Consider the following 27246-nt stretch of genomic DNA (forward strand, 5'->3'; position numbering starts at 1 on the left):
TAGACATGCTTTTTGCTAAATAGGCCTGTCCATGACATCATTCGATGGTGGCCTTACAGGTTGTGGGGGTATACACAACGTGGTCTCAACGCGGGCTGTGGCATCTCAATTCTTGCGATCTGTACAGGTAAAAAAACAGGACGTTTCTCCCATGAAAACTCCTCCCACGCTGCTCATGACACTGACGTATCCCGTCAAACGAGGCTACACGCTACTGGTAGACTACGAACGTGTTCGAATTTGGCTTGCATCGCACCTGGATCCGTGTATTAACGGAGAGGGTAGGCGGCAATCATCAGTATATGCAAATGTATTGATGATATTTCAAATTTTGGACGTGTAAGTCTGGCGCTGATGTCGCAGTCCGAAGGCTGTTTGCGTCATTGCCGTTCTGTTGGGGCAAAACAGAGCAACGTGGCATTGATTTCAACCACATTTGATCGTGAGTAGAAAGTGTCATTTGCACAACTCAATGACACTCTGAATACTTGGCAGTGTCTAGCCGCGAAGTGCAGACAATTCACTGGGCGGGACGCCGAGAAGCAGCCACTGACGCGTCGTATACGCGATCACGTGTGCCGTGTGCGACGTGTCTTCACTACAGGCTTGGGCCTCTTTCGACGTCGCTGTGACATCGCTGATTTACGCGTACTACAAGTAACGCCTCTCATACCTTGACAAAGTAAGGGTTTTGTCCCTAAAAGCAGCATCAGACCATCCGCCTGGCTCAACCGCGCGAGCCTACTTCTGATATTCATCGCCCCACTCATGTTCACGACCTGAGCAGAGAAGCAAATTCACTCGGTGTTCCGACGTTCAGTGTCAGCGTACGCGCCCGAACCAACATGGCAAATACTTGTCTCAATGGCATGTCATCGTCGACCCTTGAATTTCCCACCATGTCTGTGCTGTCTACTAATATCCGCGAGCACGCTGGTGTTGTCCCTTAGACCTACCGCATATGGCTCACTCGGGTCCACTGCTGGAAGCTACCACAGACTACTCCTTCGCGATGGTGGACATGCCGCGAGGAAGTCCAGGCCGCACTAGTGTCTTGCTCAACGGCAAGGCCCTTGTTGGGTATTAGCCCCTCCACGTCGGGTCGGCAGAGCCGGCAAGGCCATACTCCAGGCATCTGCTTTAGGTATGTGCTGTGTGGAATGCTGCCCGAGCGGGAACACCGGCTACTGAAATATATATCTCGCAGCCAGTGCCTGCGACCATGGCGCCGGAACGTCGGGATGAATTAACGTGTAAGAAGCCAGACCGTGGCCGTCCGCGTCGCCCGTGCATCACAATCGGCTTCGAGACAAGACATGCGACTCAGGGTGGAACACGAAACGAATGCCGTCGCGCTATCGCTGACCACCTCGAGGCGGTACGCCCTGCCGCGCGCCTATCCGGGTACGCTCCGCGAACGTCCATCGCCCCATCGGATTGGGTTGAGTGGTCACCTCATCATGTAACTAAAGCCCCTCTCGCATCCAGTCCAGAACATTTCATTCCAGCCAATTTGGCTAGCTGTCAACTTCCTGCGATCCAGTCGAGGCTGAGCGTAAAGCTGTCGCTTGGCCGGGCGCGCGGAACAACCTCTGTACCTCCTGGGTTCCGAGCATCTGGTCACGTTCAGTCCTCAGATCTACAACTGATGTTCTGTTTCCCGCCCTTGGCGGCTTCGCTGGCTCCGTCGACTTACCGCGCTGGGCTCCGTGGCAGTCGTTCGGCGGATCGTGTTGATACACGTGGAGTAGGGTGTACGGCTAGAGTCCAAGTTCGTCCTCGAGAAATTGAGCCGAGCGGCCTAGAGCACTCTTTCTCGTGGAGAAGGTGCCCTTGTTGTTTCCTCTGGTTCTCTATGATCATTCTTGTTGAGACATGACATGCAATATGTCCATTCGTGTGCGTGTGATCATCAAGAATCACCGACAGTCAAAATAATGATGATAGCGTGTGGTAGTAGGGGTTCGTACCCCTGTATATAAATGGTCGTTAGTGAAGATGTGGAGAATAAGGCTTTCACCACCCCAACAGTCGTCCCAAGCCGAGGCCTCAAAAGCCAGTCACGTGAGTGTCTGCTGGAATGTCGCTTGCTCAGGCTTGACCGCTGAGGCTACAACGTCTTCCCTTCCTTCTTATCCACACTATTCTCTCGCTCGTCGAATTCAAAAAAAATGGCTTCATTCTTACGTCGCTTTGCAACCTCAGCATCGGCCTCTTCCAGCCAAATGTAATGGCTGTCCTCTATGGCTCTTGAACATGTGCTAACGTTACTGCTCTTCGCTCTATGTTTCGACAGGTCAAACGTTTTTGTGCGTCATTCGTGTTTTTATCCGCCGGGGGTCTACTGACGCATGCAAACAGTTTGACGTCGCCATTGACGCGAAGCCCACGGGTCGAATAGTCTTCAAGCTGTTCGACGATGCCGTACCCAAAACAGCGAGGAACTTCCGCGAACTAGCTACCGGCCAGCATGGATTCGGATACACTGGTAGTTCATTTCACCGAATCATTCCCAACGTCAGTATGATGTCTTCTGCGCCACGCTATCGCAGCACCTGATTAGGACACGGTGCAGTTCATGCTTCAGGGTGGTGATTTCACGCGGCACGACGGCACAGGAGGGAAGTCTGTCTATGGGGCGAAGTTCGCAGGTTGGTAACGAAGGCGACCGCATTCAACTCATGACCTTACTCACATTGCTGTGAAATAGATGAGAACTTCAAGTTCCGGCATACGAAGCCGGGCCTGCTCTCCATGGCTAATGCAGGACCGAACACGAACGGTTCACAGGTTTGTGGTCTCATGCACGGCCCTTTCTTCTCAAAAGAAAAGAAAAACTAACGCGCGTTGTGGCTTTAGTTTTTCATCACGACAGTTGTGACGTCGTGGCTCGACGGCAAGCACGTGGTATTCGGCGAGGTTGTAGAAGGTATGGATGTGGTCAAACAGGTTGAGAATGTCGGCACGGACTCGGGCCGTCCGAAACAGAAGGTCACGATTACCTCTTCTGGCACTGTCTGAGCGCAATGCCCATCACTCGTGTTGCGATCCACAATACGCCAGCTGCCGCAGTGCTTCTAGGTTGTGTCGTATATTGCGCGTTTGATAACATTTACTTGCCCTGTCACAGTACTCGGTTCGCTCTCTGCTGTATCAGTTCTAGTTTTCCAGCAAGTCTTCGGCTGATACATATCCGACGCAATCTTTCTCGACAGGCGGTGTCTAGTGGTACTGGCCCATACATGGTAAGCAGTTCTGAAGTTCCGCGCACACGTCCTTCGGTATCGATAATCATATCGTACATCGCCGAGGATTTGACTCTTCTCTCTCTCGCGCGTTATCATTAGAAGACACCGGCTGCTGCGCGGATTCGGCTTCTCTGCTCGGTGTTGACATCCCGCGGAAAGTCTGCCACAACGCAGGCGTCTTGTGGGCATCTTGACTCTCACAGGACCCTCCGGCTCGGGGGTAGTTCTCCCGGCATCTGGTGTTCATGGGTGCAGATGACGCTGGATGCACGGAGTCATGTGCGGAAGAGTATGGATCTAGTCATGGTGCTGTTGAACTGGCGCAGCATGAGGCAAGTAAATTCAAACAAGCGAGCGGTACAGCATCCAATTACGACAGTATGGATCTTCTAGCTTGAACAGCCTGAACCACTGATATTCGCTTCCGTGCTCCTGGCGCTTGAGCTTGACCACGGCGTGATCCCTTGTCTAGTGATTGTGTGGACACGTCTATGGAAGGTAACCAGCGTTGCTCAAAGTCGAACGGTACAAGACATAGTATTCTTTGACTTGTGTGAGGTGTGTGTTCAGTACTTGCTTCATGCGCGACAACTGCGCGGTGCAATGTACTCACGCACGGTCGTAGCATATCTAGACTTGCCTAGTTCGTCGGTATCATTCATAAAGCACCCGCCGGACACATAGACGTTGTATTGCGCCACCAGACCCAGTACCGTGGTACCTCAGGCAACGGAGCGCTCGCGGGCAGTGACTATTGCTTCTCGAGCCCTCGAGAAGGCGAAGTGCGCATAATTAGTAGCATGATTGTGTTTATACATTTTAAATATTGACTGGAAGTTTGCAGTGAGTTGTTTTCCATTACATGAAAACATACAGGAATCCACACGTCTGTTCAGGATGCCAGGTCGGTACATGCTCGGTAGACGTGCATCCACCTAGAGGATCGGGCAACGGACATATATGGAAACAAGACCTCGTTCCGTATAAACAATCTCAATCGAACAATTGATATATTGGACAAGTCCGGAACTCCCCTTGGCATGTGTACCGCAGCCGACCAAGACCAGATCCGAAGCGCGTTGCTACAATCGATCTAGAACGCCATGTTCTCACTCCTTGTGGCATCTCCGCGCCAATGTCTCAGAATCATGACAGAACTCTGGCTGTAGCGCGCCTTCGATCAAAGCAGCAAGTCGGCGGTTCTTCCACTCCGATATTAGGGAGACAAATCGGGCGCGTTCAGCAGCCGCTTTATGTGGACCTTTAAGGTGACTGAACTATGAGTCCGTGGCCGCCTGGGGATGATAAGGTCCAAGGACGATCGCAAGATACGCACTGCGAGGTCATACTGGACCCCCGGGAGTTGTACGGGGGTACAGCGACTGCAAGGCATTGGCCTCAGGTTATCGAATATATTCAATAGGCCCCGCATTCGCGCTGCACCTCAGCGTGCTGACGCAGTTCTACGTGTTTGTATCTCATGATAAAGGAGTCCGGCAGATAGTTTGTGCAATGGGCCAGCATTTGATCATGGCGATGTGAATGCTTGCTTTGTAATTCTCGTGGAAGTCGGTGAGACTTGTCGAGCAGCACACAGCACGCAGTACCGCTGCATCTATACGACTGCTATTTACAAGATGTGATCAGCTTGCTGCAGCGTCTGCATGTGACGATAGACTTATAATTTTTCCAAACGATAGTCTAGGTAGACTAGAGCGCCAACCAACTGTGTATCTATAGAAACGTCTTTACACCGCACTGTTGAGATATCCAATACAATACCTTCAAGCTGGCACCATCTATCACTTTCGTGCAATAATTATTCCTCACATACCTACACGCTTTTCGACGTGAGTTGTCTACCACGGAATCCAGATAATCAATGTGTAAATTCCTAACGTCAGTAATACTAATCTACAGATACACTACATGCCTCTTCCAAGCCCGCACACCTAAATCCACCTACAAAAGTACAACAGCAAAATCTAGCGAGATTAGGGGTATGCAGATACAACGAAACAGATACGCCCGCATGACGTTATAGATAATATAAAAGATACATCCCAAGGCGAGCCCATCACCAGTGCTTCGGGCTGTTGACATGTCAGCAGGAAATATTACGGTGGAGTATACGCTGCACATACCCGAAAGTACCATTCGTTCTGTAATATGAAGTGTAATTGTAGTCCGCAGTGTTTTTGAACACGGTATTGCCCCACCATGTCTGTATTGTGTTCTGGCCGATTGTTCCATTCTGCGGGTATTGCAGGCAGAAGTAGATCAGGATTATGGCCACAGCAACACCGGAGTCCATAGCAGCCGACAGAATATCTTGTGCCACGATATCAGTCCCGCATCGCGGAAGAATGCTCTGATCACATACAGTTATACTTCGTCCACCACGAGAAATGGCGACGACGGATGACATAGTTGAAGATGAAACCAACTATCGTCCATGGCACGTAATTGACTGCCGTGGCTGGCGGAATCTGTGTCGGTCCATTGAAGATGACGGGGAAGTTCACATATTTCAGGATGGAATTTGGCCACCGCATCGAGAAGAAGTATGAGATCAGCGGACAAAACGCGCCAACAAGGAAGAAAAAGACAAGTCCACTGCGCAGATACGTTAGCAACTATCGAGCGTCCTAACAGTATGAAGTACTAACTGGTAGATCTGGCCTGAAGTAAACTGTCGTGATGGCCCGATCACCCCCCACACAATGGAGGCCGTGCCGAAAACCTCGGTCGATGGACACTAGAGATGCCCATGAGTAGGTTCCGCGAGAACTGTTCGAGGACTACAACTTACGACAAAGCCGTCTTTCTGATTGGGTGTGCACATATCCGGAATGTTGTGGAACATCCAGGACTGGACACCCAACTGAACAGTACCGGCAATAACCGTAGCAACTACCTGACCCCAGAACATTGGACGAGGGCTAGTAGGAGACAGTAAAATGAGGACAATCTTCCTGCGCGGGGCAAATTTAAATCCTTACGGGATCTTCATGTAATGCCCGAGCTTCATGTCTGAGGCGAACTGCAGCGCCTGGTACATGCTGATGTAGCCCCACGTCTTGAACATCATCATTGCCAGCGGTCTGCCAGGTAGTGCGTAGCCGATGATGAGCTCCGTAACGACACTAAAGCGGAGTGAGCGACAAAATCGCAGGAAGCAAGCAAAGCGGTACCAACTTCAGACCGATCTGTTGGTTTGTAATAGCCTGTATCATACCACACGGTACCGTGTAGATGAAAGAAATCACTAGGGCCAGGATCAGGGCCCACACAGGGAACTGTGTGTTCCACGCCTCAATGGAGATAACAGCAAAGGTGAACATAGACACTATTGCTCAATCGTTAGCGGTCGTGTCTGCTCTGCGAGGGTGGACGAGGGACATACCGAAGACTACGCCATACCACCAGTCGGGCACCTGCGGGTATCGATTCATCAGGCGCGCATGTATATCTGGCTGCTCCGAGAGCGATCGCCGGCTCTGCACCCAAATCTGCTTGCGGAAATACAGCAGGGTGTGCACGATTGTTGACGTGATGCTCGCGAACGAGAGGCCATACGCAACCGCAAACGTCGTCGAGAGGAAGAGCGGCGAGTAGTTCGTGTACATCGTCAGGTTCAGCGTCGCGTCGTCATTAATGATGCGGGACACGTTGTACGCCCCGCCCGTGTTATCGTATGATGTGCGCGACGAGATTGGCATGTTCTTCGCGTACCAGGTGTTCGTGTAGTACAGGACCGGCGTCAGGAACCAGAAGAAGAAGACGAATCCGAATGCAACGTTAGCCTCTGCCCACCAGGGCGTGGCTAGCGGCGACCCGACATAAGCAATCTATATGCACCTGGTTATCAGCGGCGAAAGCAGCGGGGAATAGTAGAACTCACCACTTGAGTCCAGTCAAAGGTGATAAGCGACATACCAAGTCCGGATTCGTAGCCAAAGAGCTGGTTCACAACAACGTTATCCGGCGCTATCCAGCATACCCAGGTGAAGACACTGAGCGCCTGAAATATGTATCCCGGGAAGAAGTACCAACACCCGCCCGCTATAAAGGCATATGTGAAGAACCGTTCCCGAGACAAACCGCCATGGTTGCCAATGCCGGCATACTGTTGCGAATGGAGCGTGTTGAACAAGGCGCAAGTGACGAGGTTGGTAGGCCAGATCATCGACGGCGGCTGCACGAGATAGCGACGGAACACCCCACCAATAGAGAAGCCGATCTATATAACTATAGTGAGTACCAAGACCCTAAGGACCACGATCAGCATACCAGTTGCGTGGACATCATGAGCATCCATTGATAGCTGAAACTCCATATCTGGTTGTAGTACACGCGCTGTACAGCGACGACGTCCGTCTATAAGAGAATAAGAAGCATATTCTCACATGATGCAGGACATACTTACAGCATACGCAGATTGATACCCCACATTCGCCATGATCGTTATCAAAACGTGCTCCTTCATTGTGAATGGGCCGGGATTCAAGGGCAGGCCGAAAATTGTGACGCAAGGAACAATCCGCGCCCATAGTCTTCCGACGGGAAATGAGAGTAATTGTGCGACGAGCTGCACGACATTCAGCATCCGAAGTCATGCTGAGAAAAGGGGCGGTAACGCACAGCGGTGACAGTGATCGATGGAGATCGGAAAAAGAAAAATTGGTTGAGGCCGGGTATGAGTATTGACCATACAATGCCAATCGTCCAGGCTCGTATTGTGCAAACAGGCATGTCGGGGTCGTCAGTGTTCGCTACCGCGGAGCGTACTTCTGGGTATGGCGAGTCATCCTCTAAAGACAGATTGATGAGTTAGATCCTATACTCGATCCGATATAGCAGGACAAAATCCATCATGGTAAAAATGGCCCCGTTAATGTGAAGGACGCTCGGATTACACTCGGGATGACCACACATGAAACTGAAAGAATATCAGGGAGTATATGCCTCAAGTGATCCGATTGGTCTTCAACTAGAGTCGAAGAAGATTTGTGAGCACACAAATACAACAATGTCTCAGCTGCGGCTGCAGCTAATCTGTCGCTGTCAAAGCGAGCATTGAACGAAAGTTCAACGCAATAGTCTCTAGCGGGTGGGAGGGATGCCCACGAATGGGATGCACTATAAATTTGTGAAGCTGCCTGGTCGCAGAGTGCCACAGACAAAATGGATTCGGAGCGCGAGCTACGTGTTCCACAATTTCCGGCGGTGTGTGCTGAGATAGACAGACGTGGGGTCAGACACCTGCCAAAAAACCCTAGAGGCGGGTACAACCAATGGTTTGATAGTAGTGAGCTGCTGTTCACCTCGCCTAGGTAAGGCAGGAGCGCGGTATTGACGCCTGAACCGTGAACATGACAGCCACACCTGACATATGCAGTCCAATAGACGGCCCAGCAGGCAGAGGATATGGAACCGAGCGCATATTATCCACGAACGGCCATGTACAAAGATGCAAGGTCAATGATGCTTACCGAGGTCCGTTTCATCGTCGTCGAGGTTCGGGTCATCAAATGTATCAACAGGGAGGGCGTATACTTTCCGCATGAAACGAGATATCCCGTCAAAGTTGATCAGGGAAGCTGGATTTCTGAACATACCTTGTTTCTCACTATCCTCCTTTTCTCTCTCTAGCTTCTCGTCTATTGAACTAGCACTCGAGAAGTGCTTGTCGTCGGGCACGACGAAGATGGACATGGAGGAGACGGAGGGGATGTGGGAACACAGGTAACAGCCCTGCGTGCTCTCACTAGGGGTCTTCGGGGTCACGTTTCAGTTGTCCGGGGACCACCTGCTCGTGACGCCCGTGAGCATAGATAAGATAAAATGGGCTTGTGATTCTGCTCTGCCTGTATGATGTCAATCGATAACTCTCTAGTAGGTGTATGCTTTGCGAGCTCGGAGACAAGAGAATAGAGGCTACGTGACTCACAAATTAAAGCATTGTTTCTCGAGCCTTCAGTCTGCTACGCTAGGTCAGCAATCAAGAACAAGGTTATAACGTCACCGAACCTCGACAGAAATACCGGACGAAAGGCCCACTAAGGAAGCAAACCTCCCAGCATTTCCATGTGTCACCGGCAGATGGTCCCACAGCATGTACTCCGGAAGGTGAAGCGCATGCCGGTATCTGCGCCGGGAATTAGCACACATCGAACAGTCATTTCATAGCGGCTTACAGAGCAAAATCAAAATCATGGCACTGAACCCGCAGTGGTATTCTTGTAAGCGTGTCTTGCTTGGCTTGCTACTATTAGAATTGGGCGGAGAGCACTCGGAGCGATCGAGATGCATCTAATCTAATCGCGCTGTTGACTTACGTAAGTCACATACCATCGCTGCGGCTCAGCCACTTGACGGTCACCAAACCACCACTCTACGGCGCGCGCTGCTGTGCAGCTAAACCGTCATGGTACTGTACTCGAAACCTTTCTGTATGCTTTCACGGACGCTGACAGAGTCAGTGCTTTAGTCTGCGCTATTCAATTTCCAGTCGCTCCTGCTTGTCATCCTGCTCATGATCTGCACATGCACTTATGTCCGCGCGGTCACACCAAGACTCATCGACCGAAACAAGGAGGGGTGCGTGCTCGTACAAGATGTCTCTGGTGTACTCTTCTAACGTTACGCGGTCGAAATCGCCAGGTTTCTCGGTCTCTTTTGGATGTCTGCTCGCATAGGTTCGCTCAGTCTTAGTCTTTGGCTCTGCAGGAGCTGACATGTCCGAACTGCAGGGGAACGCCTATCACCATATGTAGCCATGGCATGCGTGGCAATGGCGGTGACAATACTTATCCAATGATATCGATCCTCGTCTCATTTGGGATTGAGAAGAAATGTGAACCAGAGGTTCAGCCCGTACCCAGGGCAGCCTCTTTTGCCATCATCGGGGATATTTACTTGAGGATGATGCGCATTGGCTGTGTACCCGCAGGCTTGTATAGTGTGCTTCTATCCATGTACGTTGTTCGTTTAATATAAGAGTTGCACTCTGTCCAGGTCGTCATCACTGTGTTATTCTGTCGGTTGTAGTGTTCTTAAAGCGACCAAGCTGGGCCGCGTTTCTCAAGTTTGCAGCACGACATATATGTGTGTGTAATTTCCCTGGCGGAATTGGACAGTGGTGATGCTATAGGGTCAAGATTGAGCTCGGATGCGGGATTCGGAAGTCTGTCTTGGTTGTACATAATGCTAATTTGATTCATAATCAAGGCAGTCTGCAGTTACCTTATGACTAGGGAGCAGTATAAGAATATAGGCATAGTAGGACGAAGATAACGGCGGCGATTGCGTTAATAAGTCATGTGAATGGAGGTGGAGGGAAGCATTGTGCGAACTTGTGCAGGTCATAATGTGAGATGTTTCGTGGTGGCTGAACATTGAGCAGAAACACGACTTGAACGTGTCTGTAGACAAGGCGAAAAAGGTGCTTAACGGGTCCGAACAATGGTGATCATCCGGGACGATGCAGCCGAGGTCTGCAGGAAGAATGGAAGCAATGGCCATCCGTCAGCACTTCACGCCTCATTGAACCACACTGAAACACACCGCAGTGTGGACAAACCTTAGTCGATGCACCATAAGATACCACAACTGTATTCACGCTAGCGTCTCCCCTGCGACCAGTCTCTGTTCTGGTAGCCTGACCCGCGGTGCCATCCCCAGCCCCTCCTGCCGCGGTCCCCGCTTCCGCCTCTTCCTCTCCAGCCCGACCCCCTGTCATAGTCTCGATCCCGATGCCAATCTCGTTCTTGGTCACGATACCGATCCTGATCTCGGTCCCTATCCCGCTCGTCGTCGCGCTCGTCCCATCGCGTGGGACGGTCGCGTCCGCCAACGGATCCAGACGAAGTGCGCCGCAGGTCGGCAGGGCTTGCCATAGGCTGCGCCAGTGTGCTGTGGTCCTTCAAAGGCGCTCCCAGTGCTGGCGGAGGCGGAGGCGGTAATGATGGACTGATGGGAGGCAGTGGCAGTGAGGGAACAGGAGGAGGTGGATGAGGAGGTTGAGGAGGTGGATACGGGACAGGTGTATTCGGAAAACTTGGAGTTCGATCCCGAGGTCCAGTAGGTATTGGTCTTCCGAATGAATTTGGCGCGCCATTCGATTGGGTAGCAGCTGCGCTGGGAACAGGTGGGGCAATAGGTACGGGCTGGGTCATACTAGCATTCGGCATCACCCGATTTGTACCCGTTCCACCTGTTCCAGCTGTTTGTGCTACCGGTGATGGGTCCTGGTGAACAGGGTGACCTGGAATAGGCCTCCACTTCTGTTCTACGGTTGGCGATACTCGCCTCGTTGGTTCTTGGCGGATGTGGGGGTGCATCTGAACAGAACCATTGGTCTGTTGGGTCGAATGTCCATTAGGCAAGATCATGGAAGGCATCGCGGATGCAGGTGCCGTTCCGGAAATTGATTGCTGACTGTCTCCTGTATTTGGAGGTACGGTAAGGGTCGGCGTCGACGACTGAGAGTTCGCCTGCGGTACAGCGGGAGGCATAGATGGGGGCCGTAGAGGACCAGCTGAGGCTGATCGGCCGCGTACACCGTGTATGGCTAATATTGCTTCGATGTCTGCTGAACTGATTTGCGATCCGCTAGGAAGGGTGGTGGTGGCATCAGGAGAAGGTTGCTGATGGAAGTTTGCAGGATGTTGGGCGGAGCCGACATTGAGGGATGGCTGCGTGTACTCGCGCTTCACGATGGGGGCTGCCCTATCCAGAATGTTATTGTCCGGAGGATCTACCTCCATAGGTATCTGGGTACCAGACCCCTTGGCCACCACGGGCGATTGTATTGGAGTTGCGTTCGCATTTGTATTTGCGTTCGTACTGGCTTTAGCCGCCCGAATGGAAGCAAGGCGGTCAATTGGAGACGGGGCAATAGAGGCGGGCGAGAAATTCGTGGAAGTGGGGGTTCGAACGCTCTCAAGCCCAGGTTCTGTTTTGATTATTAAAGAAGCTGCATTGGCCCGTTTCTTCGCTGCCGCTGTATTTGGCGACCTTCGCGGCAACGCGAGTGGTTTCGGTGCGGCTGGAGGTGGAACGGGAGTAGACGACGTACTGCCAGATGCGCTGGACGGAGGTGGCAGTGCAGGACTACCAGGTTCACCGGATAGTTTCGAGGGAGTGGGCGTATTTCCGTTAGTTCGCCGGGTTGACGCTGACTGGGGTGTCGAAGATCCCTGAGCTGAACTGGCAACCACCTTAGACTTCTGTGTCGATGGCGACTGCTTAGCCGGAGCCTTGGCTGTGATTGCTGCCTTGGAGGTGGTTGCTTTGATTGTCGAGGATGACTTTGCTGCCGGCTTCGCTTGTGCAGCTTGTCGCAGTTTCGCAGCTTCTGCAGGACCTGATGCTGTGATGCGCGATGTTGATGGTTTGGGAGGCGGTGGCTTCCTCTTGACTTCTTCTTCCTCGCTTTCGCTACTGCTTTCGACTCGCTTCCTTTTCTGCACCTTCTTGGCCGGCTTTGGCGGAGCATCGACGGTGGCAGCTGCGGGGCTATCCCCCTGGCCATCACTTTTCAGTTCAGCCGTCTTCATTCGGCTCGTAATGAAGGCAAACATGTCCTTGGTAACCTTAGTGTTCGCGCGGATATCAACATGTCTTTTCCGCACGTCCGCCCTCATGATCCGGATTGCCGAAGAGAGCTGGGTCATGGAGAGCTTGGCTCGGTGCACGGAAATCAGAATGCCTATCATGGTGAACTCGATTGGTGATACTCGGGTTGGCTTGGAGAACGACGCATTGTACCGCTTGTCTCTGACAAGAGCAACAAAAATCCTGAAGGTGTCGACGACTTCGCTGCGGAACTGCGATGTTACTGGGGTCGTTATCTGTAGCCATTTGTCCAGCTGCGGAGCACCGGGGAACGTAGTGAGTGGATGATGCTCCATGAGATAGATGATAGAAGCTAGACATTGAAAGTCCCGTCCTCGAGCACGGCCCCAGTCCAAATTGTCACCAAATCCCTCCGCACCCAGGACTGTCGACTGTACCTCACGAATGAGAGAAGAGCGCGGACCGGTATTTGCCTGCATACGCTCTGTTTCGAACGACAGTTAACACAAGCGCTAAAAGGCATCGATGATTCACCGGACCTGCAGGTGTCAATGCTACACCAAGCTGAACTCGCTGTTTAAGGCGGTGAGTAACATCACTTCTGTCTCAGTCCATCCATACGATACCTGGAAAATCTCCCTCTCTTGATCGTCTGTCAAACAATCATACTCCACGCAAGTAATCTGTTTGTTGGCAAAAGCTTGCTTGTACTGCTTTGGGAGCAGAATTCTCTTTGCTGTACCTTCCTGGTACCAGTATCGTTTATTGGTGACACTGCGAGTTGTGATATTGGTCGTGATCGAAGGGAGATTGCGAATGTGTACGTAAACTCACGAATCCTTGTCTGATATGCAGGAGAACGTCAGCTCCTGACCTGGTTTGATAGCGCATATATGCAGTACTTACGACAGATCTGAATGAGGAGCATATATTCCAACCCGTTAGGCACATTTAGTACTTTTATGCAGGAATACTGACCAGGCCATCCATAAACCTTTTGCGGGAACAGGCATCAGACTACTAGCCTTTAGGGAACAAATTGCATTACCTCTGTATTGATGTCAGACGCTGTTTCCCGTCGATACATGTACGAAGCTCTGTTCCATCATCTTGAGCAGTCACAGCTGAAGTATATACACACTCTCGGTGAGCTATCGCATCAATAGCGACTACAATCAACATGATGTTACCAAAAATAACAGGGGGGATGTAATAGTTCCTGAGGATGGAGTCAATGAGCCCTGTTTGTTTCGTATCAGGCCAGACCACATCTATAAAAGATTGGCTTGATGAGTGCGACTGGTTTCACGAAGGACATGACTACAAGAGCATCCGTCCGGGCCGAAAAGAATGGGTAAGCAAGAAATGGACGGACCTCGTTGATACTCCGGGTCGAGCTTGATTGCACCATCCACAATCTGATCTACACATTTCAGGTCACCAAATGCAACGTGCGTCAAATGACCATCTTTACCGTAAAGGCTCTTCGCAGTATATTGAGTCGTTCGAGGTGGTCGCAATGCATTTGAGACCTGCGAACATTGAAGCCAACAACATAAAGGCGGAAGACAGTGAGATATGGCGACATTATACCTTATAGTCTTCCTTGCTTTTTGGCGGTGGCTTCTTTCTCTTTTGCGAAGCAGGAATATACTCTTCCTCGTCAGACGATAACTCCGTCAGGTCTGATTCGAAATCAGACAAGGACATGGAGGATCACGCCGCGGGAGCAGCACCGTCAGGGGGAAGGGACGAAGGGAGAGGAAACCGTGATGGTGAACACCAGCAGAGGTCAGAAAGATAAGGGAAGACGGGACTCTGTTTCATGGAAAGAGGTCGTGCAACACGACGGTCCTTAGCGCATGGTAGCCACGTGCTGGACCACGTGGGGTGTACTCGGAAACGGCGCAGCGACTTGCTCTCAACCTCACAACCGCCATACTTTGTCGGGTGCGCCGTCTCGAGCAACGGCGCAGCGTTGCCTAGGGTTTGTGAACTTGTCGATATCATTGGTGTAACATGATTACGTCTGATTACCCCGGATTGTCGCTGGACCACCCATCACGCATCAGAATTCCTTGTCTCAGGGGGCGACGCGCACACCCCGCCGCCGCTCACGCCCATGCAGGCGCCGCACATGCGCGGCGACAACATGAACGCTATCGCGATGCTCTCGAAGCAGTCTGGCGGGCGCATCGTCAACGTCAACGAGAACAGCGTCATCGTCGAGATGAGCGACAAGGCCAAACGCGTCGAGGCGTTCCTGCGCTGCTCAAGCCGTTAGGCGGCGTACATTTGATGGTCACAACTTCATAGGTCTGGTTTCTCTGTGTTTATCCCACTGGATGGGTGTCGAGAGACAGAAACCCCGCCGTACGTTTGCAACTGATTTCCATTCATGTACTAACAGTAGCGGGTGCCTATGTACGACAACTGGAGAATCACATTCACACAATGGTCCTGACTAATCCGATGCAGACCATTGCTTTCCAAATCTACACAACGGGCCTCGATCTACGGTTAGTTATTGTGAACACGATTCCTGGCACGATCTTCCGTGCAAGCTGGATTAACTTTGGCACCTCAAGATCAAAGTGTATATCTAGTGAGGGATCGCATTGGATGAACCTGGGTCTCACAGGTTCAGGGACGGCGGAAAGACCAACCGGTATAGCGGAGATCTGTCCCCCATGTCGGCAAATTCCTCAAACCTACTGGGGTCGATGCCCTCTCGCAAGCAATACGCCTCCTTTTTGCGATTCACTCGCCAGAATCTCAGCATGGTGATCACCGTCAGTAGAGCGCTGCAATTGGTACGTATGGTCTAAGCACTGTACAGAGATAAAAGAACACTTGCAGTTTACTCACAGAACACAGCAACAGCCGATATTCGTCTCATGTCCAGGAAGATATCTGGGACTATCTTGTGATCGATAAATGAAGGATGACGCGATGCTATACAATATGATGTTCGACGCGTCATAAAGGGAGACGAACCTGAGGACTCACGCTGCAGAGTTACCTATGCCACCCACAAGGGCTATCATGGCACCGCGCTTGATGTCCCCTCCCGCATTCCCAGACGTCCATGCAATAATGCAGGCCGACGACGGATACAGACCAGCTGCTGCAATCAGAGTGGCGACATATCCAACCAGTGGCTTGTCCGTAGCGAAGAGCATGACGTATCCCGTCAGGGAGAAAAGTGACCCCAACAAGACAAGAGGGCCGCGAACCCCCAAGCGATCAGAAGCCATACCGTAGATGATTGTGAACACGCAGCCGCATACGCTCGGTGGAATAGTGAGCAGTTGTGCATGTAGCGAAGAGTAGCCAAGCCCCACGATGATCGTAGGGAGGAAAAGGGCGAAGGCAAATAGGGGGAGCACAATGCTGTGATGCCTCGTTAGGGACCCAGCATGCGTAGAGGCCGAGAGAACGGGGCGTACAAGAAGTCTATCGCAGCCAAGAGATAAGAGTGTGGGTCTCGCAGAGCTTGCACAATGTATCTTAGTTTGATCTCCTTAGATGAACCGGCCGTGTCGATCCTGAGGGTCTCGATAAGCCAGGCCCGCTCCTCCTCGGAAAGGAACGACGCTGTCTCAGGATACTATAGCAACGAAGTGAGTTATCATACTATGTATGTCGGACATGGATGAGCAGACTCACATCTTCCATATAGGCGGTTGAAAGGAGCGCGACTGCTACCGTCACTACCAGGGACTATCGTCAAGGTCCCGTCGAATGTAGACGCTTTACTTACGTAGGCCCTCCAATATGAACTGATCACAGTGAAGATGATGTCAAAGCACTATTACACGTCAACACTTACAAGCCAAGACCATCCGGCAAGGCCAGCAATCCTGATCAAATATTGGTCTGCTGTTCTATGGCATGCAATAGCGACATACCCGTCCATGTGTTCAATCGCATAGGCTAGCAGTCCTCCAAATGCACCTATGATATGAGATATTAAGGATCTATGATTCTCGAGGCCATCGTGAAACGCACCAGCTAAGCTCGAGGCGGATAAGAAGATAGCTAGACGCTGTGCCTGTGCGAATCGTGGGTACCACAAGCAGAGATAGAAGGAAACGCCTGGGAAGAGGCCCGCCTGCGTCAAATTGAGTATATGATGCACAATGAAAGATGTTGGAGGCGATCACCTCAGCCACGCCCATGAGCACTCGTGTGCTGTGGCCAAGGAGGTCATAACCCTCATTATATCTCGTATAAAGGTGTCAGAACTTACACCATGAGACCTGCATAGTCTTTGACGAATGCCATGGAAAGCAATATGACCCCCCATAAGAACATAATCATCGGGACTGCGGCAATCTCTTAGTCAAAAAGTAAATATTACGATTCGTACGTACTCCAGCGCGAAGGTCTGAAGTATTTCAGAGCCACATTTCTGCACGTACATGTCAGCCTTTGACTCTGCGACAATGAAAGCACGTACGCTGGAATATCTAGCAAGCAATATGGAATCTAAGGTGCCTCAGTTTATTCTTTTGTGATGCAAACAGCATAGCCATAACTCACAAAGAACATGGCGGAGGTGAGGTTGAATTGGACACCAGTCAAGTGAAGGTCAGTTGTCAAGCCCGCAATCTTCGCATTTCCTGTCGGAAACGGCGTTCAGTCACAGGAGAGGTGTGTTAGGTGATTTATACGGTGCACACACCTACATTGGTACGATCCCTGATACGACCAATCAGGAATATGTGAGTATAATGCGCGGACACATAACTTACATGAAGGCAAGGAGGTAGAGCCATGAAACGAAAGGAAGCAGCCTCCAGTCTAGCTTGCGCAGCACGCGGTGCGGCTCGATGCGCTTTACAGATTCTGGCTGCGCTTCCTCAACCGCGAGTCGGATACTCTTCTCATCGGATCTATCCATGTTGGCCAAAAGTACGTGGCGATACGCTCCGGCATATCAGTACTATATATCTAGGCGTCAGATAATGGCGGCACACCGAATAACTCCTGTATCACTCCATCGAATGACCGATGTACCACTCATAAGAGGCTTCCAATGGATCGAAGACACATATGCGGACAAATGAAGGAATGGAAGGGAATGGAGTTATCCAGACGGAGCACATACATGGTCATGTTGTAAGAAGAGAGACCTGGTGACAACGAGCTGTCATGAAATTGGCCGGAGCGATCATCCGACCATTGAGATAGTCACGGTCGGTATGAACCTTATGCCATGGTAGTCCTATGGGAGCCCACACGGCGTCCCGCGCTGTTTATCAGGTCTTTTATCCAGTAGACGGTTGACGACAGGCCATGCTCGTGCGTTTGTGCAAACGGTGTGCTAGGACATGCCGTGTGATCCCCCAAAACCATTGTGACCTGACATATAGTAAAACAAAGTGGGCCCATTGGCTCATAACGTGAGTCGCTTATAGCGTGTACCTGGTGAAATCAGGCCTTATAGATAGAAGAAATGTGTATTGAGAGACGTACCGGTAGAGCGGCGATCTGTCTCCTAACTCTGCGAACTCTTCATACCTACTGGAGTCAATGCCCTCTTTCGAACAGTAGGCGCGTTTCTTGCGATTCATGCGCCAAAATTCAAACATTCCGATTGAACTTAATATAGCGCTGCGGTCGAGATATTGAATGGTTCACACCTATATCTAGCAGCCGAGTAAATAGGGACTCACAGCACGCAACAACACGCGATATTCGTGGCGTGCCCCGGTATGTACCTGGGGCTATCCTTCTGTCGATAAATAAATGACGAGGCGATCCTGGCAATTAATTTAGCAAGCGTCAAGTGTGTCAGCGGAGAGACTCACGCGCCGGAGTTGCCTATTCCGCCAACAATGGCGATCATAGCACCCCGTTTGATGTCACCGCCTGCATTCCCAGACGTCCATGCGAGGTTACAAACCGATGATGGATACAGACCCGCGGCAGCAATGATGGTACCAATATAGCCTACCACAGGAACCTCGGTCGTGAGCAACATGACATAACCAACCAGGGATAGCAGAGATCCTAGCAGGAGTAGTGGCCCACGAGCTCCTATCTTGTCCGAGACGGTACCGAATATGATAGTGCAGATACAGCCGCAGATGCTGGGCGGAATGGTGAGCAGCTGTGCATGTAGCGAGGAGTACCCAAGTCCAACTATGATCGTTGGCAGGAAGAGAGAAAATGCAAATTGAGGGACCACGATACTGGAGCGTATATGAATTAGTGAACACGTAGCATTGAGCTGAGCTTACAAGAAGTTCATAGCTGCGAGGAGATATGCATGGGGGTCGCGTAGCGCTTGAATGAGATATCTTAGATTGAACTCCTTCGACGAAGCCGCGGTATCCTCCCGCAGAGCCTGTACCAACCAATCACGTTCAGCTGGCGTGAGGAATGTTGCAGTCTCCGGAAACTACGACGACATCTGATGAGACGGATTGGACCTATAGCGATAACGACACCACCGATACCTACGTCTTGCATGTAACAAGATGCGAGAGTGGCGACAACTATAGTCACTTTTAAGAACGTAAGTGCATTGTTTGGACTTAGAAGTGGGAGCCTACGAATTCCCTCCAAAATGAACTGCGATGTTTTATTCAGCACATGCGATTGAATTTACGATAGCAAGCCTCACAATCCATGACCAGCCAGCAAGACCTCCGACCCTAGAAAAACGCCCAGATCATATTATCTGGCCAGACTATACATAGAAAGGATGTACTAACCCGTTCATGTGCTCTATAGCGTATGCTAGTAGCCCGCCAAATGCACCTGACGCCTCATGAGCAACGTATCTGCATACCCAATTAAACCATACCTGCTAGACTGGATGCAGAGACAAAGATAGACAGGCGTTGTGCTTGAGCGTATCGTGGGTACCAGAGACACAGATAGAACGAAACACCTGGGAACAAGCCCGACTGAAACGATCATGATCAGAAACATATCGCATGCCATATGCGCACTTGATCACCTCGGCGGCCCCCATGAGCACGCGGGTTCTGTATATGGGTTGAAAGTTAGATGAGTTTATATGTCCAACCTGTCACCTACATCATTAGTTCATGGTAGGTCTTCACAAAGGCCATTGAGAGCAGGACAACGCCCCAGCAGACCATGATGAAGGGTACTACAAGCGATCAGCATGAGGCATGCTGAGCTGAGGAAACGTACATACTCCAACGCGATGGCTTGAAGTACTTGAGTGCCATGTTTCTACGGAAGAAATTGTATGACAGTGAGTGAACCGTCCATAATTGGGAACGCACGATGGGATATCCAGCAAGCAGTACGGTATCTAAAAGTTGTTAACAGACTGAACAGCCAGATATGATTCAAGGACAACGCACGAAGAACATCGCTGACGTGAGATTGAACTCGACACCAGTCAAGTGAAGGTCTGTGATCAGTCCCGCGATCTTCGCATTGCCTGTCGGACCTCGATTCAGCGTGAAAGGCTACCACGCCACGTATTAAATCTTCTCACCTACATTAGAGCGATCTCTATGGCAGTATATCAGTGTATTCCGTTACTTCAAGCGTACGGATGGAGATACGGACATGTATGCAAGGAGGTACAGTACAGACACGAAGGGGATCAACCTCCAGTCCAACTTGCGCAGTACCCGATGAGGATCAACGAGATCAGAAGCACGAGACACCTCCAGGATATCCGTATGCGCTGATTTCTCGTCAGAGCTGTCCATGACTGATACAGTCACCAAGTGGGTTACGCATCCGGGGTTGGAATCTCGAGAACACTCTTAAGGTCGAAACATGAACCCTACGGCGAAGCGCGAGCTCCGTCGGCGAGGCCTGGTCGTACTGGAGATCAATCATCTGTGCATAATATCTCCGGCGTTCCGACATAGGCGGCAGCACCGAAGATGTCGTATGCAATGGAAACGCAATCCAACAGAAGGTAAGCGTTGACCTAAAAGTGTGGCAGATGACCATCATTGCCGATCTCATCATCACCTACACCGTCTAGCATGCCCACATGACATAACCTGCTATCGTAGCGCCGGACATAGTAAGGCGTGGTGTATCGACTGGGGTCCATCAAATGACATTACTTGAGAAGCCAGGTCAGACGGCACGAAAGCACCGAAGTTCCATGCCATACTATTCCGTGCGGCTTCCCGTGGCAATGTACAACGTCTATTGAGTATCAGTCTCCACAATCCCAGCGATGGATAATGTAGAACAGAAAGCAAGCTGGAGTTCTTACCTTGATTCGCATAATCCGAAAACTCCTGACACCAGCTAGGCTGAGGCACACCATGTGAGTGCCGTTCGCGATGAGAGTGAACAAGGCCGTCAGAAATTCATACGTGCATATGTTCCCAGCGTGCTTATAACAATGGACTAAATACAATGGTTAATCCAGTGCCGAGAAACGTTAGAGAAGCTAGCACTTGACTTCGAGGGCCCGGACTACAAATTTTCAAGACCATTTCGCCTCTACGGAAAGTGCCGAATACTTACTAATATTAGCCGCTGGCAAAAGGCTTGCTACAAAGGCATCAGCACTTTTTTAAATCTATTAGTTATAATCATTGATTCAAGTCCTCGCTCGTTCCACTTAGTATTCCTGGATAGAGTTGCAGACTATGCCCGATACTCCCACCACTACCAGCAATATCCAAGTTCAAATCCGCCACCGGCATACGTCTATCGAGAGATGAGCCTGAGTGTGGAAACTGGTGACATGAGTTCAGGGACTGGGCCAGTGCTGCTATATTGCAAGACGTTTGTAGAACATTAGTGACTAGATGCATGTACGTTTATTCGGCGATACTACCGTCTCGCTTTCGGTGATACTACCGTCTCGTTTTCGGTGATGCGCTACAGGGCCATGAAACATGTCATACACAGAACTAGTATAAGAGGTGAGAATCGCAATGCCAGCGGTAACTTGAAGGTAACAGAATGTACGTCGGCATCATTGCGGACTCCGTGGGTTTCTTGAGCCTTGTTGGACGTGCCTAATCTGTCTGTCCTCGCATTCGAAGATCATGTTACTGGTAATGGGTCGCTACCTCGTGGCGGATGCCGTTACTACTTGACTGCCACGCCTGTCTGACTGCTCGTCAAATTCTCTGCCTGTGAAAAACTTCAGCTCTCAAAAGCCGGGCCGTCGATCTGGTCACGCGTCTCTTCCATCCCGTGTCAGGTGAGGGAGTCAAAGTCCTCTATGGTTCTCCATTCGTCAGCCAAAATGGGAAACCGAGGGAAATCGTACTCGGTGGCCGGGAGCGCGGGCCAGGACAGCCGCTTAGGGGGGCGGGACGATCCCATTGCGCGTCGTGCAGGTTGGCGATGTAGTCATCCGCCTCCACCGCCCTCGCAAACTCAAACTATTCTCAGGGTTACGCGTATACATGCTGGTATATATGATCGCCCGGGACGCATCTCGTTTCGCTGTCTGAGAGTGGGCAACGACGGCCATGGCCTTTCCCGTCCCATTTCAGCTATTGATCGTCCTAATCGGGCTGCTTTTGACCTGCGGGCCCTCCCTCGCACTCGACCGCGTCGCATGCCAGGCTGCTACTCCAGATCCTCTCACAGGCTGTCCTTCAGGAACCCTCCTCGTTGGGCCGGACTCGAGCGGCGCATCCTTCAGCTCTGTTCAGTCCGCGATCCTTAGCATTCCGAACGACACCACGCCGTACACGATCCTCATCCTCCCCGGCACCTACACCGAGCAGCTCAATGTGACGCGGCGCGGACCGCTCACGCTCCTGGGACAAACGGACGTGCCGACGAACCAGTCAAGCAATTCGGTCGCGATCGCTTGGGCAGCGGTTGCGGGCACGGGCGATAATGCGTACACGAGCACGTTGACCGTTGCGCCAACGCTAAACGCGAGCTTGACGGGCGCGGGGCCGGACGGCAATCCTGTGCCACCTGGGACACCGTTCGGGTGTACGGACTTTCGAGCGTACAATATCGACTTTGTCAACGACTATGCGCCATACTCGGACGATCCGAGCCTCGCAATCAGTATAAGCTACGCCAATAGCGGGTTCTACTACTGTGGCTTCTACAGCTATCAAGACACCGTAAGCCGTCTCCATGTTCTACGATGAGTAAGCGCGTATTGACGCTCGCTACTAGATATACATCGGGAAGCTAGGCAACGCGTACATATATTCTAGTACGATCGCTGGGCAGACTGACTTTCTCTATGGATTTGGAACGCTCTGGGTACAATCCTCCCTGCTGAGCTTGCGCAGCTGCGGCGGCGGCATCACGGCATGGAAGGGCACCAACACGACGTTCGAAAACATGTATGGGGTCTACATTCATGACTCAGCTGTGCTTCCCGAAAATGCCACCGTTGCAGAGGAACAAGTCGGACAATGCGCGCTGGGCAGACCATGGGTATGTGTACCTTTCATTTGTCGCCTGTCTTTGATTCCACATGCTATGCTTCACGAGTCGGGATAAATCACTGAAGTGGTTTGGGACTTAGAATGCGCAGGATCGCTCGCTGTTTGCGCACACGTATCTCTCTGCTGAGATCCGTGCGTCCGGCTACATCCCGTGGGAGGGCGCGGATCGCATCAATTTCAATACTACCATGGCCGAATATAAGACGTACGGCCCGGGGTTCAATTTTACCGGGCGCATGGACGCGGGAATCGAGTTCAACACGACGCAGGGTCCGCTCACTGAACACCCGATACTCACGGAGGAAGAGTACGTCACCGGGGGTTATAGTAGCTTAGAGACTGTCTTCCAAGACGAAAAGGGTACCTTTGGTTGCACAAGCTGGATCGATAGAACACCTTGGCTTTAGCAAGCGTTCATGGCATTCGCAGTATATATTACCCCCCGTACTGTTTGAAAAGGTCCATAGGTGTTATCATACAACGGAGGAATATTACACGACAGCTGAGACGGCAAGAATGTTACATGCTTTTTCTCTTCGACAGGATGACACGTCTTACTAATACGGGTTCAAGCAGAACGAGCGGCAACGATACGGAATACAGGTTTGGTCACGGCGATAGCAGTACTTGGATAACGACAGACAGCGGACAATTGCAAGACGACACTTCAAGAAACCCCACGACCGAGGCTTACCCGAGATTATACCCGATACCATCACTTCCGACAAGATAGTTGACGTAGATGGTACCAGGGGACACATATTTCTCGCCGAGTTGACGGCGAGTGTGTGCTCCACCGATCTTGGGAGGCTGAGGCTTCTGGGAGGCAACGTTCTTCCCCGGAATATCGACGTTGGGGTAGTCAGCCCGCACGGTGCGTATGGTTGAGTCACTCCGTTTTCCGATCTTCTGGCGCTTGAAGAGTTCATAACTCATTGCCCTAGAGACCACATATAAGGCAATCTATATGGCGTAATAAATGATCCTTGGAGATGCTTACCCGGTGTATGGTCGCGTCAGGTAGAGGTTTCCATCAATGCGCTGGCCATTCTGGATCGTTGTGCCGTTCGCATACCACCGGATAACGATTTGACATGTGAATCCAGGGGCCGCGCCGGTGAATTGACACCCTGCAACCTGAACGTCATCATGCGTCAGGCTAGTTTCTCGTACTGAAGTGCAAATATGTGCATACTTGATCCGGTCCCGTGATCGCCAAGTTCGCGACAGCAATATCGGCATCGCTGGAGTCCATCTCGCTATGGACGCAGATCAGGGAATGATTGAAGAGGGTTCCACAATCACTTACACATAGGATCCTGGAGGACAGTTCACAGCCCGGAGTTCGAACTGCCAGTTTTCGGCGCTACTGAACCCGGCTGCATGCTATTTGTTGAGAGCGAGACAGTATAGATGCGAGTTGTACTCACGGGGGATAGTGAAGGTCGTGTAGAACACCTGGCTTGGGGCATTCGGATTGCTGGCGTAGCTGATGTTGCGCTGGCAAACGTACGGCTGGTTGTAGAGCCAGGCAGCATACTCGCCCCCCGTCGCAAAGTCTCCAGCCTCTTCGTGGGGCCATACATACGACTCCCCATCAGAATCGGTCCCATCAGGTTTGCACTCGGCTACAAGGCAGTAGTGGTCGCTAGAGGGAGGAGGAGGAGGAGGGTCAGAGAAGTTGAACGGCTCTGAGAACAAAATTGGGTTGGGCGATTCTTCAGACTGCGTGTTGTACGTCCGAATGGCAGTCTGGGGATCTCCGCCCGTGTCGTGATCCAATATAATGTAAGCATCCTGACTATACTGCGAAGGATACAGCAAGAGGGAAGAGGGCACAGCAAACAACCGCACAGAGCCGGACGTGGGCGCGTCGGTCGTTCCACGAAGGTAAATGTAGTTGGAGACGTTGCCAACCACCGTTCCCTATAGGTAAACATGAGTTAGGCACTAATGAGACGAACTGCAACCTACCACACTCCGCTTGTCGGAAACGTCGACTGTGTAGTTCCCGGGACCGAGATCAGTCTGTACATTTGCATCCGGCAAGGTACCCAGAGGCTGAATATCTAAGGCCAGAACAATCAGGAGAGGTAGCATTTGAAGACTATGATATCATTTACCAGGACTATGCCCACTCGTGGCTCGTGGGAATTGGCCATTATCAGTCACAGACTCTCTGAAGTAGAAGGGGTAAGTCGAAGCGTCGGCCGCGCCATTGGTTGCCTGCGCCTCACGGACGCGAGCGAACTTCTTCAGGACCTTCTTCACGCGTATATCAGAGTGGAAGACCATGTGCTCTGCCCCAAGCAGCGTGTACGTCTCCTGCCCGTTTACGACTCCCACAGCGTACGCGCCCACCGAAATGGACGAGTAGTCGCCGAACGTGTGCTGCTTGTCATTGAAGACGCTCAGTGTTATATTACCGTCAAAGTTCTTTGGAACGGCAGCGTTAATGTAGATCAGCTTGGAAGGGAGAATGGTCGTGCGAGATTGTCCGAAAGAGAGAGGCTTCGAATCGGGTGTTACGCCGAAGCAGGACAAAGAGACGTCGATGTCATTAGACGGCGTACCAACAGCCTGTACACACTGTGAGGTGTTTGGTGTGACGCATATGATCTGATTACCAACCTCGATACTGAAGGCCATGCGGACAATATTGGCTTGATTCTCGAACATCCTGAACCTAGTCGTCAGGCTGATTTCCGTCGAACGCGGGTCCGCAAAGACGGCATTGTAAGTCGTCACCGTGGGGTCTTGGCCGACGTGCTTGACAAGATCGCGCCAGTTTTGAACCTGCTTCACGAGGTCCTTCGGCGTGCCGGCAGCCGATACGATCTCTGCCTGCGCTATGAATGCGTCGTGGCGCCCGAGCTTTTCGGTGGGGTTGTATGCGATCGGGGTGGAAGTTGCAACGACTGTTCAAGCCATATGAGCTAGTCAGCACCGCATGGGAGACAACGCGAGCGATGCGAGCTCACCTTCCCCGTCCTTGGATGCGCTCAACGTAGAGTGACCGACCACTGGCGCGTTTACCCAAGCCTGAGGCCAGAGAATCAGCTCGTTGGGGACCGCCTTGAGAGTGACTTCGGTCTCGACGGCGCTAGAAGTGTCCTTGACGATGGCCTTGCCGCGCAGGTAGATGCGGGTCTTGGACTCGGTAGAATCAATATCGTGAGCGATGAACTCGTCATAAGCTGCAATCAAGGCGTCGTGATCAGGCCTTGTGAGCCCCATCGGGATGATGTCGGGGCTCTGCGAGGACGTTAATCGCGGCCGGTGCAGAGATATAGCGGTAGAGTAAGCTTACAAATGCAGCCAGGACCTGAGGGTCGATCTCTGGCTTAGCATTAATGGCTAGGGACACTTCAGCAGCTATTCGCGAGTAACGAAAGGGCATTGCGTACTGGAGCGAAGGTAGATACCGTTGGAAAGCTGAGAGGGCGCCATGTCTACTGAGTCGAGGGGGATTCGAGTAGGAATGCTGTTGAAAACGGGCCGTTGAGGCCTGCTTATATATGTAGCCCTTGTCACAGAGTTGTCAAGGCGTTAGCAGAGTCTTCCTCCGCTCCACGGAGAACCACGGAGATATCTGGCCTCCGGACAAGAAACGAAGGAGGCGCACTGACATCGACCATCCTAGTTCGTCAAGTGGCAAAAGACCATCGGTGGCGTGCGCTTCGGGACTTCGAACGCAGCTTCGAAAGACTGAAACCCATTGGGCCATTGGATGTCAGACGGTGATAGCATTTACCAGGGCAGCGGTGAATGCTGAACTGTTCGTTGATTGATGGAAATCCCAGGAACCAATGCGCAGTCAGACTCACCATCCCAAATGGATAATCAACAGGATGAACGCCGCAGTGGCGGGCAAGAAGGTCAAATGCGAAGACCTGCCATTGTACAGACTTCACGAATACTTCGATAGATGCTGCACATCATGCGTCATGAAACTCGGCCCAAGGGGGTGTAGAATCGTATATCAGCTCCAGGTGGCAGTCAAAGCCTCGAACGGGGAG

The 27246-nt window shown here is 51.5% G+C and overlaps 8 protein-coding genes across 8 annotated transcripts; 3 read left to right on the forward strand and 5 right to left on the reverse strand.

Annotated features, from left to right (window-relative positions):
* Window positions 1-2124: 2124 nt before the first annotated feature.
* Window positions 2125-3212, forward strand: POSPLADRAFT_1039846 (hypothetical protein). The gene is made up of 6 exons (XM_024477605.1): window positions 2125-2227; window positions 2297-2309; window positions 2362-2517; window positions 2576-2651; window positions 2711-2790; window positions 2860-3212. Exons 1-6 carry the CDS (start codon window positions 2172-2174, stop codon window positions 3019-3021), a joined length of 543 nt encoding a protein of 180 aa, XP_024339870.1. The 5' UTR covers window positions 2125-2171; the 3' UTR covers window positions 3022-3212.
* Window positions 3213-5119: 1907 nt separating this feature from the next.
* Window positions 5120-8966, reverse strand: POSPLADRAFT_1066013 (hypothetical protein; the record flags this gene model as incomplete). The annotated part of the gene is made up of 15 exons (XM_024482031.1): window positions 5120-5341; window positions 5393-5579; window positions 5632-5864; window positions 5918-6006; window positions 6061-6223; window positions 6251-6394; window positions 6454-6457; window positions 6487-6597; window positions 6655-7099; window positions 7153-7491; window positions 7542-7628; window positions 7678-7839; window positions 7893-8062; window positions 8744-8806; window positions 8870-8966. The coding sequence occupies 15 exons, from the start codon at window positions 8964-8966 to the stop codon at window positions 5326-5328; spliced, it is 2310 nt and encodes a 769-aa protein (XP_024339871.1). The 3' UTR covers window positions 5120-5325.
* A 775-nt stretch (window positions 8967-9741) lies between these two features.
* On the forward strand, window positions 9742-10071 carry POSPLADRAFT_1140966 (hypothetical protein; the record flags this gene model as incomplete). Its single annotated transcript, XM_024485238.1, has 3 exons — window positions 9742-9851; window positions 9915-9949; window positions 10004-10071. Coding segments are annotated over 3 exons (213 nt in total), but the record flags the coding sequence as incomplete, so codon positions are not given.
* Window positions 10072-12814: 2743 nt separating this feature from the next.
* POSPLADRAFT_1087352 (hypothetical protein) lies at window positions 12815-14102 on the reverse strand (the record flags this gene model as incomplete). The annotated part of the gene is made up of 5 exons (XM_024483049.1): window positions 12815-13314; window positions 13370-13403; window positions 13457-13604; window positions 13879-13954; window positions 14021-14102. Coding segments are annotated over 5 exons (840 nt in total), but the record flags the coding sequence as incomplete, so codon positions are not given.
* A 1102-nt stretch (window positions 14103-15204) lies between these two features.
* POSPLADRAFT_1181144 (hypothetical protein) lies at window positions 15205-17736 on the reverse strand (the record flags this gene model as incomplete). The annotated part of the gene is made up of 17 exons (XM_024488813.1): window positions 15205-15432; window positions 15497-15634; window positions 15699-15785; window positions 15840-16223; window positions 16280-16440; window positions 16500-16543; window positions 16594-16612; window positions 16663-16693; window positions 16742-16787; window positions 16842-16944; window positions 16997-17024; window positions 17083-17158; window positions 17207-17244; window positions 17293-17321; window positions 17376-17455; window positions 17518-17534; window positions 17588-17736. The coding sequence occupies 17 exons, from the start codon at window positions 17734-17736 to the stop codon at window positions 15420-15422; spliced, it is 1443 nt and encodes a 480-aa protein (XP_024339874.1). The 3' UTR covers window positions 15205-15419.
* Window positions 17737-18247: 511 nt separating this feature from the next.
* POSPLADRAFT_1181147 (hypothetical protein) lies at window positions 18248-20536 on the reverse strand (the record flags this gene model as incomplete). The annotated part of the gene is made up of 15 exons (XM_024488814.1): window positions 18248-18449; window positions 18512-18598; window positions 18647-19030; window positions 19079-19239; window positions 19302-19345; window positions 19394-19412; window positions 19465-19495; window positions 19556-19601; window positions 19648-19750; window positions 19804-19831; window positions 19884-19959; window positions 20008-20045; window positions 20099-20127; window positions 20180-20287; window positions 20387-20536. 15 exons carry the CDS (start codon window positions 20534-20536, stop codon window positions 18248-18250), a joined length of 1506 nt encoding a protein of 501 aa, XP_024339875.1.
* A 1743-nt stretch (window positions 20537-22279) lies between these two features.
* POSPLADRAFT_1056430 (carbohydrate esterase family 8 protein) lies at window positions 22280-23634 on the forward strand (the record flags this gene model as incomplete). The annotated part of the gene is made up of 3 exons (XM_024480768.1): window positions 22280-22894; window positions 22950-23216; window positions 23308-23634. 3 exons carry the CDS (start codon window positions 22280-22282, stop codon window positions 23632-23634), a joined length of 1209 nt encoding a protein of 402 aa, XP_024339876.1.
* A 283-nt stretch (window positions 23635-23917) lies between these two features.
* Window positions 23918-26677, reverse strand: POSPLADRAFT_1056431 (hypothetical protein; the record flags this gene model as incomplete). The annotated part of the gene is made up of 11 exons (XM_024480769.1): window positions 23918-24167; window positions 24228-24364; window positions 24423-24486; window positions 24537-24606; window positions 24658-25153; window positions 25202-25296; window positions 25351-25807; window positions 25859-26145; window positions 26209-26482; window positions 26538-26584; window positions 26635-26677. 11 exons carry the CDS (start codon window positions 26675-26677, stop codon window positions 23918-23920), a joined length of 2220 nt encoding a protein of 739 aa, XP_024339877.1.
* Window positions 26678-27246: the final 569 nt, after the last annotated feature.

Source organism: Postia placenta, assembly GCF_002117355.1.
Source record: "Postia placenta MAD-698-R-SB12 unplaced genomic scaffold POSPLAscaffold_6, whole genome shotgun sequence".
Classification (NCBI taxonomy): Eukaryota; Fungi; Basidiomycota; class Agaricomycetes; order Polyporales; family Adustoporiaceae; genus Rhodonia; species Rhodonia placenta.